At 39.6% G+C, this 16,074-nt stretch overlaps 1 protein-coding gene across 6 annotated transcripts in view; it reads left to right on the top strand.

Moving 5' to 3' along the window:
- dlg1a (discs large MAGUK scaffold protein 1a) overlaps window positions 1-16,074 on the top strand; it is a 111,463-nt gene that overhangs the window by 71,250 nt on the left and 24,139 nt on the right. For all 6 annotated transcript variants that reach the window (XM_056414204.1, XM_056414203.1, XM_056414207.1 and 3 more), the window contains 7 exons: window positions 1,380-1,504; window positions 2,692-2,861; window positions 4,637-4,773; window positions 5,404-5,548; window positions 6,522-6,654; window positions 9,039-9,195; window positions 10,569-10,671. In XM_056414204.1, the coding sequence (XP_056270179.1) occupies window positions 1,380-1,504; window positions 2,692-2,861; window positions 4,637-4,773; window positions 5,404-5,548; window positions 6,522-6,654; window positions 9,039-9,195; window positions 10,569-10,671 (970 nt within the window). The remainder of the gene's footprint in view (window positions 1-1,379; window positions 1,505-2,691; window positions 2,862-4,636; window positions 4,774-5,403; window positions 5,549-6,521; window positions 6,655-9,038; window positions 9,196-10,568; window positions 10,672-16,074) is intronic.

The raw sequence follows: 16,074 nt of genomic DNA, 5'->3' as shown, positions 1-16,074 counted from the left end.
GTGCTCCATTCTAGTATATATATGAAGTGATACACTGCAAAACTAATATTATAAAAAGTACTCAAATTGGCTCAATATTGTCAAACTACAACATAGTAATTTCTCCTATATTTAAATAATCTGAGTACTTCTTCCACTCTCAAAAGTTACTTTTAAATCTTCTTATGTCTTCGCTGATTGAAAAATAAACTTCTTTCATTTTTTCTACGACAAATAAAATAAAATAATTTGAATCTAAATGATAAAAATAAATATATATATATATATATTTCTAAAAGCAGAAACAATATAGTCATAACTCCTTCATCTGCTCCGTGTATCTCTCTCTCTCTCTCCATCTCATCGTTCTTCTTCCTTTTTCTTTCTTTTACTCCTCTGACCTTATTTCCTGGTCCATCCTTCCCTTACTTTCTTTTTCCTCGTCCTCCTCGTCCTCCCTCACCAGACTGTATCCTCTTTTCCCTCACCTTTACAGAGGCTCTATCTCTCCCTCTCTCCGTCTCTCTCTCCCTCTATTCTCCCGTGACCTGGTTCTGTCTGCTTTACGGTTACTACGGACACGCTGACGCTCGAGCTTTCAGCGACAGCCTTTATTTTGATGTCTGTTCCACTCATCAGGTGACGTCTCCAACCGGCTAGCTATTATATGTATTTTGGTATTTAAGGCAATATCTGGAGCGAGGTGTACTCCACGTTGTTTGACTGGCTGATAGTTTTGCAAGAAATAAAAATGTGGGAGATGATAGCTGTAGTTTTGCAATAAATGCCGGTTAGACAATGTCGAATTTAATAGATGCTTCTTCGTCATTTTTGGCAACTGGAGGAATAATTCCAGCGTGGTTTTCTCCTTCTATATTAAACTACTGACGTCTGTCTGTCTGGGAGATATTTAGATTTTAATGTTTATTCATTACTTAAAATATCAGTCGTATATTTATTTGTATATACAGTATATGTCGGCCCAATAATAGTGATATTTGAAGTAATGAAGACACATTCAAATGGAAAAAATTGGTAATTATTATTTGGTAATTAATTATTTTGATAATTTTATTGAATACCAAAATATAATATTAATTAAATAAAAAGTCGAATTAAAAAAAGGTTGATTGTGTTGATATTAACAGTGGTTAAAATATAATTATATATATACATATATATAAATGTTTTTATAATAATTATATGTAAACAAAATAAAAATAATTATAATTATATATATATATATTATTTGTACTTGATGGGGAGAGGATAATTCCTTTGCAGGGCAGATATATTTGTCTTCTGGAAATATAAATGATCTTTTAAAACCAGTACTTATGTTCAAATGGTGTTTATTGTTCTTTTATTAAAACACGCTCTCTGTTTGTGTTCATGTGTAGGGTAACTCAGGTCTGGGGTTCAGTATCGCAGGAGGGACCGATAACCCTCACATCGGAGAAGACCCCTCTATCTTCATCACCAAGATCATACCTGGAGGGGCCGCTGCCCAGAATGGACGACTCAGGTACACACACACACACACACACACACCCTGAGCTTACTGCTATTTTAACTTGAACCAAAACCTAAGATTTGAAACGTTAACTCTGTTGGGACCTGATAGGAGACAAATCCTCTCCTCACGACCGTGTGAACACATTCAGTCTTCACAATGCGAAGTACAGCTTTCCTGTTCACAGATGATTTGTGTTGCCTGTGACAACTGAATCCATCATTTATATTTAATCTGTCAGGGCAATGTGATGGTCACAGAGTGATTATTGAAGCTGCAACCCTGAACGGCAAACGTTCAAAATACAGCAAAAGGTGCGATGCAGTCATCAACTAGTCACATGCAACCCAACACGCTGTATGGAGAGCATCTTCTCACGGGAACGTATCAAATGATTTCAGAGGAAAATGAATTGTAGTTTTGCTAAAGTATTATTATAATTATAATAAAAATTACTATTATTATTATTATTATTATTATTATTATCTTTATTATTATTATTATTATTATTATTATTATTATCTTTATTTAAAAGGGACCATGTACAGTTAAAACATAAATGTCACCATTTGATGCTCTGTACCGGATTGTAGCTACACAGCTAATTTGCATCTATAGTCCCTTGAAAGACCATAATAAACATAAAAAATAACAAATATAAGACAATAACAAACATAAAACAATTACAAACATAAAACAATAAAAAACATAGAACAAGAACTAACATTAAACAATTACAAACATAAAACAATAAAAAACATAAAACAATAAAAAACATAAAACAATAACAAATATAAAACAATAAAAACATAGAACAATAACACACATAAAACAATAACAAACATTAAACAATTACAAACATTAAACAATAAAAAACACAAAATACACACAATGCAAAGCTACAGTTATAATATATAAGTAATAATTACTATTAAAAGGTAGTAATAAAAAACATTAAAAGTAAATCAAACTTACTTTTAAAAGTAACTACTTTTACGAGTGAGAGAGGGTGAAATGATACAAAATCAATAAACGACTAAAATAACTTTTACTTTGCTTCCGTTATAACACGTCGACCAACCAGACTTCAGATTTTCAAAGTAAAAGACATTTGAGTCCAGGAAAAAATGATGTGCATCATTTTGTCACCACGAGTGAAACTCGTCGTGCGACTCTCTTCCCGCGACGTTGCCTTGCAGGGTGAACGACTGCATCGTGCGGGTGAATGATACGGACGTCAGGGACGTGACCCACAGCGGCGCCGTTGAGGCGCTGAAGGAGGCCGGAGGTCTGGTCCGACTGTTTATACGACGCAGGAAGAGCCTCACGGAGAGAATCCTGGATATCAAGCTAGTCAAAGGGCCCAAAGGTGAGAAGACGCGACGCATCGGGAACAGCGCATACAGGTCAGGGCCCTGGTTCCACGGAGATAAGCCACGCCCCCTCTCCAGCGCGAATACATTTATTGAACTAGAACGGGCACTCGGTAGAGCGCATACCTTCGCATATCACAAGATTGGGCATTGAATTATGAACATTTTGGCATTAGTTGCATGCCAATTGGATACAAATTGACCGTGCTATGGTAAAAAGAAGATTTTGACCTATCCATGACCTTGACCTTGACCTTTGACCCGATTGATCCCAAAATCGAATCAAATGGTCCCCGGATAATAACCAATCATCCTGGTCCCCGGATAATAACCAATCATCCGACCAAATTTCATGCGATTCGGTTTAAAACTTTTTTTGTTATGCGAATAACACGCATACAAATAAATAAATACATAGCGATCAAAACATAACCTTCCGCATTTTCAATGCGAAGGTAATGAACCACAAATAAATTCAAGTGTTGAGAATATTCATTACGCATTTAACTTGTCTGATGTGTTGCCATGCGGTGTTAGATGTTCATAATTATGGTCTGGGATTCCTCCTGATCGTCTCCTGCTCGTCAGCGGAGAAAAAAGAGGCTCTTCCTTTCAGTTTATTTGCCTTTGTGCCGTCGATCTGGTTCCAATTAACACGATAGTTTGAGGTGGGATCCGCCTTTGAGAAATCGAGATAGCCGAGATATCTCAAGACTTTTGATCGACTTAGTTGAACCACGTACGAGAAATAGGGCCCAGGTCTGAATGCAGTAAACAGACTTGTTTTGTGGAGTGGATGTGATGTTGTTTGAGGCCGACAGTGAAAAAGACTGATGCAGGAAGTATATGATGGAATATATGTAAGGGTGTACTTTACCTAATTGAATTGAGTGGCCTATAATTGAAGTGTGTCTAAACAATATATCTAAATGTCAGAGCTGGTGGAGGAGCACGAGGAGGTGAAAGCGCAGCACTGCAGCAAAAACAAATGTATCATCTTTTATTTCTGTCTTTACTTTTATTTGTTTTCTGTTTGACTTTCCTGTTTTCTTCTCATTGACACATACACAAAAAATGAAAATATTTGTTCTTTGATTCCTGGATATCATAATGTGCATTATCATCAATAATATATATATTAAAAAAAGATTTTAAAATGTGTTTATATATATATATACTGTATATATATATATATATATCTTTTAAAATATCTATATATCGATATATGTACAGTATATCTTTTTATATATATATAAAAGATATATATATATATATGTATATCGATATATATTAGTGCTGTGAAAAATAACGCGTTCGTTTTTTTTTTTAACGCACGAACGATGCGCAGAATGAGCTCCGTCTGTTGTTGGTGTGTCGAATGAAAAAAAAGTCACTGTCTCTTCGCGTTGCGTTAACATATCGATCTCCCGCTGGCGCCCAGAGCTCCGCCGCGCATCGGGACCCCTAGCAAAAAAGTCTGTATATATCGCCTTTTGTCATAAATCTCTATGTTTCAAAATATACCAGAAATATCGGTAATATGTGATTAATATATATATATATAAAAAGATATGTATATATATATATATGTTTTAATATATATATATATATATATATATATATATATATATATATATATATATATATTAAAAATGTAATCTTTTTTTATATATATATATATATATATATATTAAATCTTTGTGAACATCCACATGAAACCCAGTATGTACAGTATGTGCACAAATATCATATTTCTTTTGTTTTTCCCCAGGTTTAGGATTCAGTATAGCAGGTGGACTTGGAAACCAACACGTCCCGGGCGACAACGGCATCTACGTGACAAAGGTCATCGAGGGAGGGGCTGCACACAAAGATGGACGGCTGCAGATAGGGGACAAACTTATGGCCGTGAGAAACCCCTTTGTTACCTTACGTTTTGTCTTATTATCATGTAAACGTTCACAAATTAAGTACGTATGATTGTTGCCGATTGAAGTGACACAGAAGACGTGTGTGCACGACCAACTTTCAGGATTTAGAATAAGAATTCCAAATCATACATGTCATGAATTTGCTTTTTACTGAATTCATGTCCGAAATATATATTTAATTATAATTCAAACTTATATGGCACTTTTCTGAATACACAAAGACGCTTAAAAGAAAAATATATCCCTTAGAAATGAGAATTATTTAAAAAAATAAAAGTATTTCCCTCCGAATTTACAATTTAAATAGAGAATTATACAAAAATAAGGCGTGTGCCTCTGTTGCGCCGTGTTTATTAAATCCTTACATATCTATACTGTAATAAATTGTCTTTAATAGAGAAAGAAAGTGGACAGTATCATACACACACATACAAGATAATTAAAGCCTGTTAATGAACTTCAATATATCTTAGGACACGTGTCCATGGAGACGCAGTGGCACGACCGCATGACATCATCCGCTCCGTGCGATTGTTTTGCCGTGTGTTACCCTCCATAACGTCCTCTTCCGTGTGTTGGTGCGTATCTGGACATGGCGCGTCTCCAGGTGAACGCTTCCTGTTTGGACGAGGTGACTCACGAAGACGCCGTGGCCGCCCTGAAGTCCACCCCCGACGTGGTTTACCTGCGCGTGGCCAAGCACACCTCGCTTTTCATCAACGACAACTTCCCTCCGCCCGACGTCACAAATTGTAAGTACGCACCCGCCTCTCGGTATAGAAGACCCACAATGCAACTGTTCGTTTCCGAACGCACGGGTTTTCAGGTTTCAAAATACCTGATAGAGTTTGAATACAGACGTCGTGGTTGAAGATGCATCCTAAACGAATGACTCTTAATGATCTTAATAATGGATTATGAACTAGAACGGGCACTCGGTAGAGCGCATATCCTTCGCATATCACAAGATTGGGCATTGAATTATGAACATGTTGGCATTAGTTGCATGCCAATTGGATAAAAATTGACCGCGCTATGGTAAAAAGAAGACCTTTTCATGACCTTGACCTTGACCTTTGGCCCGATCGATCCCAAAATCAAATCAAATGTTCCCCGGATAATAACCAATCATCCCACCAAATTTCATGCAATTCGGTTTAATACTTTTTGAGTTATGCGAGTAACACGCATACAAATAAATAAATAAATACACGGCGATCAAAACATAACCTTCCGCATTTTCAATGCGAAGGTAAAAATAAAAAATACTTACAGTACGAGTCTGAAACATGATATGTTTTTCGGGTTTCAAAGATTTAAAAGTTATATAATAGTCTGATGATCAGACTGGTTGAATTTGATCTGCTGGGTCACAGCCAGTTGTCACCGCTCCAAATCATCATTTCACCAAATAAACACGTTGTTTATCTCGGCTCTGAGTCTCACACATTAGCAAACAGTGTACCTCACACCTCCGTCTCTCCAGAATATCTGCGGTACGTCTAATTATGGATCGTTGCGAGGTTCTGGGGCAGGGATGTCTATGTGTACAGATTGTAAAGCACTCCGAGACAAATTTGTAATTTGTGAAATTGGGCTATACAAATAAACTGAATTGAATTGAATTGAATCGTACGAACACGACGGGACGCATCGCGCCTTTAAAAAGACAACAATGGGATGATGATTTGTGTTTTTAATCACGTGTGTGTGTTCCTCCTGCAGCGTACTCCCCACATCAGGACAAACACATAAGCCCTTACATGAGCGGCAGCCAGTCGGTAAGCCCCGCCCCTTTGACCACGCCCAGATACTCACCTCTGCCCAGGGCCATGACGGGAGACGACGACGTCCCCAGGTGAGACGAAAATATGTTCCTCTGATTGCAACTTTTTCATTTTTCTGTAAAATAACCGAATACCATCTCCTGTGGTGGTACTGCCCGTATCCATAGCAACGTGATATGGAGATAAACCTTCCACATTCGAGACATGTTTTATGGTTTTAAAAAATATAAATTGAGAGTTTGGTATTACATTTAACTAAAAGGGGGGTCTGGCATCTTCTTAACGTTACTATGTTATTACTAAACAGGATTTATTTGGGGGCAATAAATAAATAGATTGTGTTAACTTTGATGAGGTTTAAATATATGAATATTTATAATGGAGATATACGCGCAGCAGCTACATATAAGGAACCTTTTCAGACTATTTAGGTCAGAATCACATACAGTAGATATTTGTTTTAACAATAATAATAATAATTCAGACTCCTATAGCGCTTTTCTAAGTACACAAAGACGATTAAATGCCATAAATGTCTCACAGAGTCAACCAAAGAAAATTCTAAATTCATCACTATTTAGTTCGTTCGAACAACTTTTCCTGCTTATTATCTCTACTTTTTAAAGGATAACGTAAATAAACCTGTTCTTAGCTTTCTCTTCTTTTTTCCTCCTGTCTTTTATTGCTTGTCTCATGTCCTCCTCTGAGGACTTAAGTGGCCCTCAAAGAGGAAACAGAACCCCAAAATACAACAAAAATACACCTCTGCTGCTGTGTGTGTGTGTGTGTGTGTGTTTGTCAGTGAAAGGCAGATGGCAGTGCACATTTAGTCTGCCGTGTCAACTCAAGTTGCATGTGAACACACACACACACACACACACGCAGATACACTCTCAGCGCCGCTCTACCATCTTTAATCCATTTTAATGGGCGGATTACAGCCTATCACGGCCCAGCTCGTCACTCAGCTGGCGTCCCCGTGGTTACGAGAATATCACTCATTTGGTCATAGCCCTGTGGGCCAATCGGTTCGCTTCGGTTATCATAAATCTGATAAGCCTCGAACCGACTGTGGTGGTCATTTTGACGCCCGCCCCTCTTCTTCTTTCTCTTTCATCTTTTCCTCCTTCGCTCTCTGATTAGTTTCCTCATGCAAATAGAGGATCAATAAGTGACTCCACTGAGGGTGCTCAATTAAAAAAAAAAAACATCTGCTTTCTCTCGAAGCAGTAGAGTCCAGGTGAGGGGTGTGAGGATTTATTAATTGGTGGTTTTTGGCTGTCGAGCCAAATAATTCAACTTTTCCTGAACTTAACTTTAACTCTCCGGGTCTCGGATCCGTGGAAAAACCAGTTGCCACACTCTCACTTTACCAAATGTAATATCTATTTACTGCACCACACTGCATGGAACTCATTGAGTTTAGTAACATGAGATCACGGATTGCTGGGAATAAAAAAACGGAGTCACCATCCCACCAAAATAAATGCAAACGATAGTTGTAACACAGAATATTTATCACAAAGAAATATGGATCTGGCAGGTTTAGAACCATTTCAGTGAAGTAAGGTTAGATTATACAAGTGTATGTTATAGTGATCTTAATATCATCCAAAACAACTAAAAAACAATGTGTGTAAAATGTTAATATTTCTTTAATATATATTTTACACAGTGAAAAACAGCCTGAGGTCAAATTGACCCCAAAAAACACAGATGAATACGAGTTATTTACAGGACATTGAAAACATATCACCATGTGAATTTTTTGTTCACCCAGTCGTCCCTAATAAATGAGGAGAAGTCATGAAATATAAAGCACAAAAAAAATGATGTCAAGGATTTATTTAGAGACGTTAAACTTTCAATGGGGTCAAATTGACCCCAAAGGTAATAGGAGGGTTCAAGAATGTTCAACGCTTCAATTTGTTTGGGGGATTGATCTTATTTTCCAAATGCCGCCGTCAGGAAACATTCAGGTTATGTCGATTTATCAAAGAATCAAACCATTTATAGACACAACCACCTGAGTTAGAAGCGTTTGAGTCACTGTGGTGGTGGAACAACACAGAGACAGTGCAACACTGACACCTGCTGGTGATGATGGGTAATGCTCCTAATTGAAACGCTCTTTCCTCCAATTGGGACGTACCGTTTATTCCATCCATCACTCAGCAATAGGCTTGTAACACATGTATAAACCATCAGAATATATATATGCACTACAGAAACTGCTAAATAAAGTTGCAATATTGTTTGTCATATATTGCAAGTATAACTTATTAAATGATGAAATCCCTCTTTTCACACACTTCTTTGTCACTGGAGTTTACACTGTGGTTCAAAATCAAAGTTATCCCCGATGGATCAAATGCACATCAACAAATATGACGAGAACTGATTTGCTGGACACCATCATCACAAGGTGTGTGTGTATGTGTGTGTTTCTTTCCAGGGAACCCAGGCGGGTGGTGCTGCAGCGGGGCTCCACGGGTCTTGGCTTCAACATTGTCGGAGGGGAAGACGGAGAGGGGATCTTCATCTCCTTCATCCTCGCCGGAGGTCCGGCGGATCTCTGTGGCGAGCTACAGAAGGGAGACCGCATCCTGTCGGTACGGGCTGAGACTTATTACAAACAATACGCATTATTTCACTTATGTCACTTTAATACTTTCCATTTTTGCAGAACAGCAACAGAAACATAGATTAAACTCATATTAAACAGAAACACCTCCCTTTGTCTTAATTACCCTTTTCAGCACCAAGCTTTTTTTAGGCCTCTGCTCCGGAAATGGCACACCCAAACTAAAAGGGCTGTATCTCTGCAACCACTAGGGCTACTTTAATCATTTTTACCTTTTTAAACATTTTTCTCTTTTGTTCAGATGTGTACGTATCAGTCTATATGTTACTGGGTAAGAGTAAATGAAGATGGCACACAGAAAAAATAGAAAAATGTCAGGTTTGAATTGAAAAAAAGCACTTCCAGGATGATTATATGTTTGGAATGAGGCAGTTGAAAGGTTTACAACTCTCACAAATCATATTAAAATATGTTAAAATTCTCCCTGCAAAGTTTGACAAAATTAGAGAGGTTTTAGTACCAAAAAAAACTATAATGTGTCAAAACGGCCATTTTGGCGTTAACTAAGGTTAAATATTTATTTGCCCTTCCGCTTCCTTGCCAAACACACCTGGCTGTACGAGTTAACGCCCCCTGATGTCATCATTGCATCATCATCATAATCATATCAGCAATATGTCAACATGATCAACACTATATCAGCATCATTTGATCTACAGGCAGTAGCATGATGATTATAACGTTCCCACATGGATGGGATACGATACAGATAAACACACATCAGTGTAATGGCTTCTTCAACAAGCATCAATATTAATAACTTGAATCCTATCATAACTACTGTGTAGGTGATTTATGGTTATCAGGGGAGTCCTCTTGCCTCTTGATTCTTTTATTTCCTCCGTACTTTATCGATCTGGATTCACCTCTCATAAAAAAATATTTATTTATATATTTTTGCAGAATCTTGATTTGATCTGATTAATCTTTGCCTTCGCTCAAAGTGTTTACTGTTTACTGTCTAGAGACAATTCATATCCCTGAGAGTGTTTTCTTTGCTCCACTAATGACTGATGTGTGTGTGGCGCGGCTGTGTGTTGTGTTCCAAAAGGTGTAATGTGAAAATATGACTTTCATTTTCCTCAATCAGAGTTCAGTCCTCAGACTCTGGAGGCAATAAGAATCCCTCCAGAATCACTGTTTATTATACCAGGATGACAGTGATTACATGCAATGAGTTTAGGCGTTACACACAAGCCTTCACAAAGTACACACCTACTACACACACACACACATCCACGTGACTGGTCACCTGAGAGTTCTCAACGGTGGGCTTGTGCGTTGATACATTTATGAATATTGATGCAAGGCATGAGCTCTAATGTGTGTGTGTGTGTGTAGGTGAACGGCGTGGACCTGTCCAGTGCGACACATGAGCAGGCAGCGGCGGCTCTGAAGAACGCAGGACAGGCCGTAACCATAGTAGCGCAGTACAGACCGGAGGGTGAGTACTGCCGATGGACACGGTGCATTGGCATCCAGCTCATGTGCAGATTAAGATGAATGCACGAGATAATGAAAACGCTACAGGAAAGAACTAAGATTATCTTCTAACTCCTCTTCCTCATCCTCCTCCTCCTCCTCCTTTCAGTTTACCACAGACAAAACAAGTAATGTTATTTAATTCTGCTGCCACGTAAAGTAATGCGAGTGAAAAACAAAAGGAATAATAAAGCCAACATAAATTATTTTAGATGTGAAGCATTACCACGACTCACAAGGTTTTATTTACTAGTTTTATTCTTTTTTTTTAGAATTCTTTTATCGTGTTGTTTTCTGGTGAACTATTGAGAATAGTTGATGCATAGGAATCAATGGAAATAAGACTTTTTTCTTTTTCTTTTCTTTTTTATAATTGCATTTCATATCATTTTTAATTACATACAATCTGTGAAACATACAAACACACACACACACACACGCGCAGTGAGTGACTGAGACGACCGTAACCTTGGAAACCAGGTTATGACTGCTGATTGGCTCGGCTAATGGGACGCTGCTGTCATGGTGTGGGACCTGAGCATGAAACACACAAAACACACACAAAAACACACACAGAGGCACACAGGTACACGGCATCAGGTCTCCTGACCCCTTTCTGGTATCCGCCATGCATTATTAAGCCGGAGAGGAGCTCCGTGGAGGTGTTGCTATTGGCAAGACCAGAGAATAATGCACAGGAGGAGAAATTCATGTTTACTCCGACTGTATGTATTGATTATTTATCTTAAGAGGCCGGTTGACGAGTTAAAAGGGGACCCATCAGGTATTATTTTATCATGTCAGGACAGGAGGAGAGGGACGTTAGACTGCGAAGAAGAAACAGAAGATAAAAAGCAAACCCCCCCCCCCCCCCCCCCCAAAAAAACGAGATCCAACGGACCGTGTATCGTTTACCTATCCAGGGACACTTCACAAAAGCCAAAAGTAACACAAGACAATGTTGCTTAAAAATAATGTACAAAACCATAATTTATATGGAACAACTAACAGTCTCAAACAACTTAAACATATATATTGTAAAGTGTCAGAGAGAGAGAGAGAGAGAGAGAGAGAGAGAGAGAGAGAGAGAGAGAGAGAGAGAGAGAGAGAGAGAGAGAGAGAGAGAGAGAGAGAGAGAGAGAGAGAGAGAGAGAGAGAGAGAGAGAGAGAGAACTGGCACACAAGGCCCAGGTGTTGCCAATACTGCTGATTACCTCAGGTGTTTCCACTCTTTTAATTACCCTTGGCCACGCCCCCCTGCAGAAACACGCCCCCCCCCCCCCCTGGCTGAGATGGTCGTCACAGCTGAAAGTGCACGATGAATATGAGGAGGGAAGCGAAAGACAAATCAGTGGAGGGGTCAAAGCCTATATCTCATAGAGATACGGTGCAGAGTAATAAGGGATTTGGGGGAATGCATACGGAGCCCAGATATGGATTCAAATTAATGTTAGCCCTAAAATAGAAAAGGGCAACATTCATTAAGATGTGGAGGGAACAGTCAGAACATAACATCCCCATGGAGCTGCAGTATGCAAATGTATGGAGCTTTATAGAAACAGCATAACGGTATGATACATACATCATGCTGAACACATCATACATAAACTATGGATAATAACTTAATAAGAAGAAGTGTGTTTAAATAAAGTTCCTCAATGGAGTTCATTTTCATATGTGAGGATTCAAGTATTATGGCAAAATTAAGAAAATTACTATCTTGATTATTTAAGCGTAATTTGTGACATGGTGGCAAATAAAAAATTCTAAAATAAATGTATTGCTTCACTAAATATCTACAGCTTGTTAATATAAACTTGATGCTTTTGTAAACAGTGATGTCAGCGCTTTGCACTGTCAAATACTGTAAATTCCACATACATTAGATGTTATCTTGTCGATATTATAATGTTATATTTGAAGAAGATGAGATACTGGCCATTCTGTCACTGATTACTGGGATAGTTTTGAATTTTTTATGAACTACAACCCGAGTTTTTGAGACTTTTTAAAAGGCCTTAAAAAAGTGGGATTCTCTTAAATCTAAATTTAACTTCAGACAAGGATAATAATCTGGATTAGACATCTTAAAATTCACTTCATTAACTCAACATACTATTCTAAACAGTGATGTCAGCGCTTTGCATTGTAAAATACTATAAATTATACATTTTGTAGATATAATAATGTTATATTTGAATAAGATGAGATACTAGCATTTCTGTCAGTAATTACTTTGATAGTTTTTAGTTTTTATGGCTACAACCCGAGTTTTTGTTACTTATTAAAAAGCCGTAAAAAAACTGGGATTCTCTTATGTCTAAATGTAACCTCAGACAAGGATAATAATCTGGATTAGATGTCTTAAAACTTACCTCATTGACTCAACATGATATTCTAAACCAAGCGGAGAGTTTACGATGTGTTGGCATGGTAACCGGTGGCACCCGCTGACATCAGTTCATTTGTGAGGAGTGTGTTGTCCGATGAGCACCACGGACAGCGCCCGGCCGTCTTCAAGAGATCTTCGAGTATCACAAACTCACCGCATGGAGACTTCAAACATGGCCACCCCGAAAACCACGCGTAGTCATCCCTCGTTCCGATCAACATGTTCTACAAATGTGTTGATTTATTATTAGAAGGAAGAACAGCCTTCGGGGAAATCTCGTAAATTCGTCTTGTCTGTGGTCGATTGATCAAAGTAAACAGCGAAGAACAAGACGTGTTCATGTTTGTTAATCGAATAAGACGATGAGACTCGAGCAGGAGAATCAATCCGCCTCGTGATCAAAGGCGACTTAATGCATTGATTTGATTGGCTGCGTGGAAACGTTCTCCAATACGCAGAAACACAACTTATATTCTGACAAGTTAATGCGAAAGTAGGGAATCCCCCCCGAAAAAATGTTCCGTCAGAAGTCACAAGAACTAAAGCGAGGTTTGTTTTGACCGTACTGAAGCTGTGGATCAATAGCAGAGAAGTGGACTGAGTTATTGATATAGTGTAAGCCCCCCCCCCCCCCCACAATGGAGCAAACCATTCAAACATGTTTTTTTCCCTCACGCATCAGATGGATCTTCGGTGTATCTCTTTTAGAAAAGTTCAAAGAAAACGCTCCCCTTAAATCCGGCCGGCGCTCGACAAATTGAAGTGTGCCGATGGTCTGATGGTCTGTTGTTTTGGGCTGTTGGGTCCCGCTCTGATTTGGCGTAGTTTGGTGTTATTTTGGTCATCAACAGGCAGACGGTACCAGAGGAGGTCCGGCTGGCCTGACTGAGCCGTGGCCTGGTTCTAAAGTTCAGAAACGATACGTGCGCTTCGGCATTTGAGGATTTTGCTCACATGCTGGTTGTCAAAAAGGAACATTAGGCTAGGTGTGTGTGTGTGTGTGTGTGTGTGTATGTGTATGTGTGTGTGTGTCGTGACTCTCATTAGTGACTGTTGAATGAACTCTATTTCAAACCTTCTGTCCACGCTGGGCTTTGGTCAGCTGTGTGTGTGTGTGTGTGTCCATGTTTGTCCAGTTCCCGTGGCGATGGCATGTGGTGATCGGCAGCACTCCCTCTTTTTCACACACACACACACACACACACACACACTGACACACACACACACTTCCTGCCAAAGACAGAGGAGTTCAAAATGACCTCCGCCAGGAGAGAAGACGTCTCTCTCTCTGCGTGTGTGCAGGTCTCCTCCTGTTATTTATATTAAATATGGAACCCGGTGAACTCAAACACAACACAGCCCCGCGTGTGTGTGTGTGTGTGGGGGGGGGGGGGCTAAATTGGGAAGTTGATATATGCTGACGCAGCAGATATAGATCCGTGTCTATTTGGAGAACAGCAGATGTCGAGTGTCCATCCGGCCACCACCAATCGCGTGTCAGGCTATTTTAAGAAAGTTCCAAAATGTGATTTATTTTTAGATCATTTTATTATTTTGAGCTAAAATGTGCATTTGTAAAAAGCAGACTATGTTGTTTGTTCACTTTTCAAACAACGAAGCTTTTTGTTTGACGTAAAACGTTCTACATTTATTTAAAAAATGAGACGAACATTGTATTAGTCGAGCAAATTAAATCGCAAATGAAATCACTCTGGTTTAAAATGTCGCAGTATTTGACCAAGATCTCCTCCTGTGCCAAAAGTTTCCTGAAGTGGGACGAGTAAAGCCTGCAGGTTTGACAGCAGTATGAGTCACCAGGATTACACACACACACACACACACACTGTCACACACACACACACTCAGAGGCGGTGTCTGTCAGCAGCAATACTGAGGTGATGCAGAGAGGATTATCTGCACTTCTGTTAGCTTGCTTATTACCCGGCGTGTGTGTGTGAGTGTGTGTGAGTGTGAGTGTGTGTGAGTGTGTGTGTGTGAGTGTGTGTGTGTGTGTGTGTGTGAGTGTGTGTGTGTGTGTGTGTGTGTGAGTGTGTGTGTGTGTGTGTGTGAGTGTGTGTGAGTGTGTGAGTGTGTGTGTGTGTGAGTGTGTGTGTGTGTGAGTGTGTGTGTGTGTGAGTGTGTGAGTGTGTGTGAGTGTGTGTGTGAGTGTGTGTGTGTGTGTGTGTGTGTGTGTGTGTGTGTGTGTGAGTGTGTGAGTGTGTGTGTGAGTGTGTGTGTGTGTGAGTGTGTGAGTGTGTGAGTGTGTGTGTGTGTGTGAGTGTGAGTGTGTGTGTGTGTGTGTGTGTGTGTGTGTGTGTGTGAGTGTGTGTGTGAGTGTGTGTGTGTGTGTGTGTGTGTGTGTGAGTGTGTGTGTGTGTGTGTGAGTGTGTGTGTGAGTGTGTGTGTGAGTGTGTGTGTGAGTGTGTGTGAGTGTGTGTGAGTGTGTGTGAGTGTGTGTGTGTGTGTGTGAGTGTGTGTGAGTGTGTGTGTGTGTGTGTGTGAGTGTGTGTGTGTGTGTGAGTGTGAGTGTGAGTGTGTGAGTGTGTGTGTGAGTGTGTGTGTGTGTGAGTGTGTGTGAGTGTGTGTGTGTGTGTGTGAGTGTGTGTGAGTGTGAGTGTGTGTGTGTGAGTGTGTGTGTGTGTGTGTGTGTGTGAGTGTGTGTGTGTGTGAGTGTGTGTGTGTGTGTGTGTGTGTGAGTGTGTGTGAGTGTGTGTGTGTGTGTGTGTGTGAGTGTGTGTGTGTGTGAGTGTGTGTGAGTGTGTGTGAGTGTGTGTGAGTGTGTGTGTGTGTGTGTGTGTGTGTGTGAGTGTGTGAGTGTGTGTGAGTGTGTGTGTGTGAGTGTGTGTGTGAGTGTGTGTGTGTGTGTGTGTGTGTGTGAGTGTGTGTGTGAGTGTGTGTGTGTGTGTGTGTGAGTGTGTGTGTGTGTGTGTGTGTGTGTGTGAGTGTGTGTGTGTGTGTGTGTGAGTGTGTGTG

The sequence above is a fragment of the Pseudoliparis swirei genome, chromosome 5, assembly GCF_029220125.1.
Source record: "Pseudoliparis swirei isolate HS2019 ecotype Mariana Trench chromosome 5, NWPU_hadal_v1, whole genome shotgun sequence".
Taxonomy (NCBI): domain Eukaryota; kingdom Metazoa; phylum Chordata; class Actinopteri; order Perciformes; family Liparidae; genus Pseudoliparis; species Pseudoliparis swirei.
Note: the sequence above shows the minus strand (reverse complement) of the source record. Positions and strands in the feature narration are given on the sequence as shown.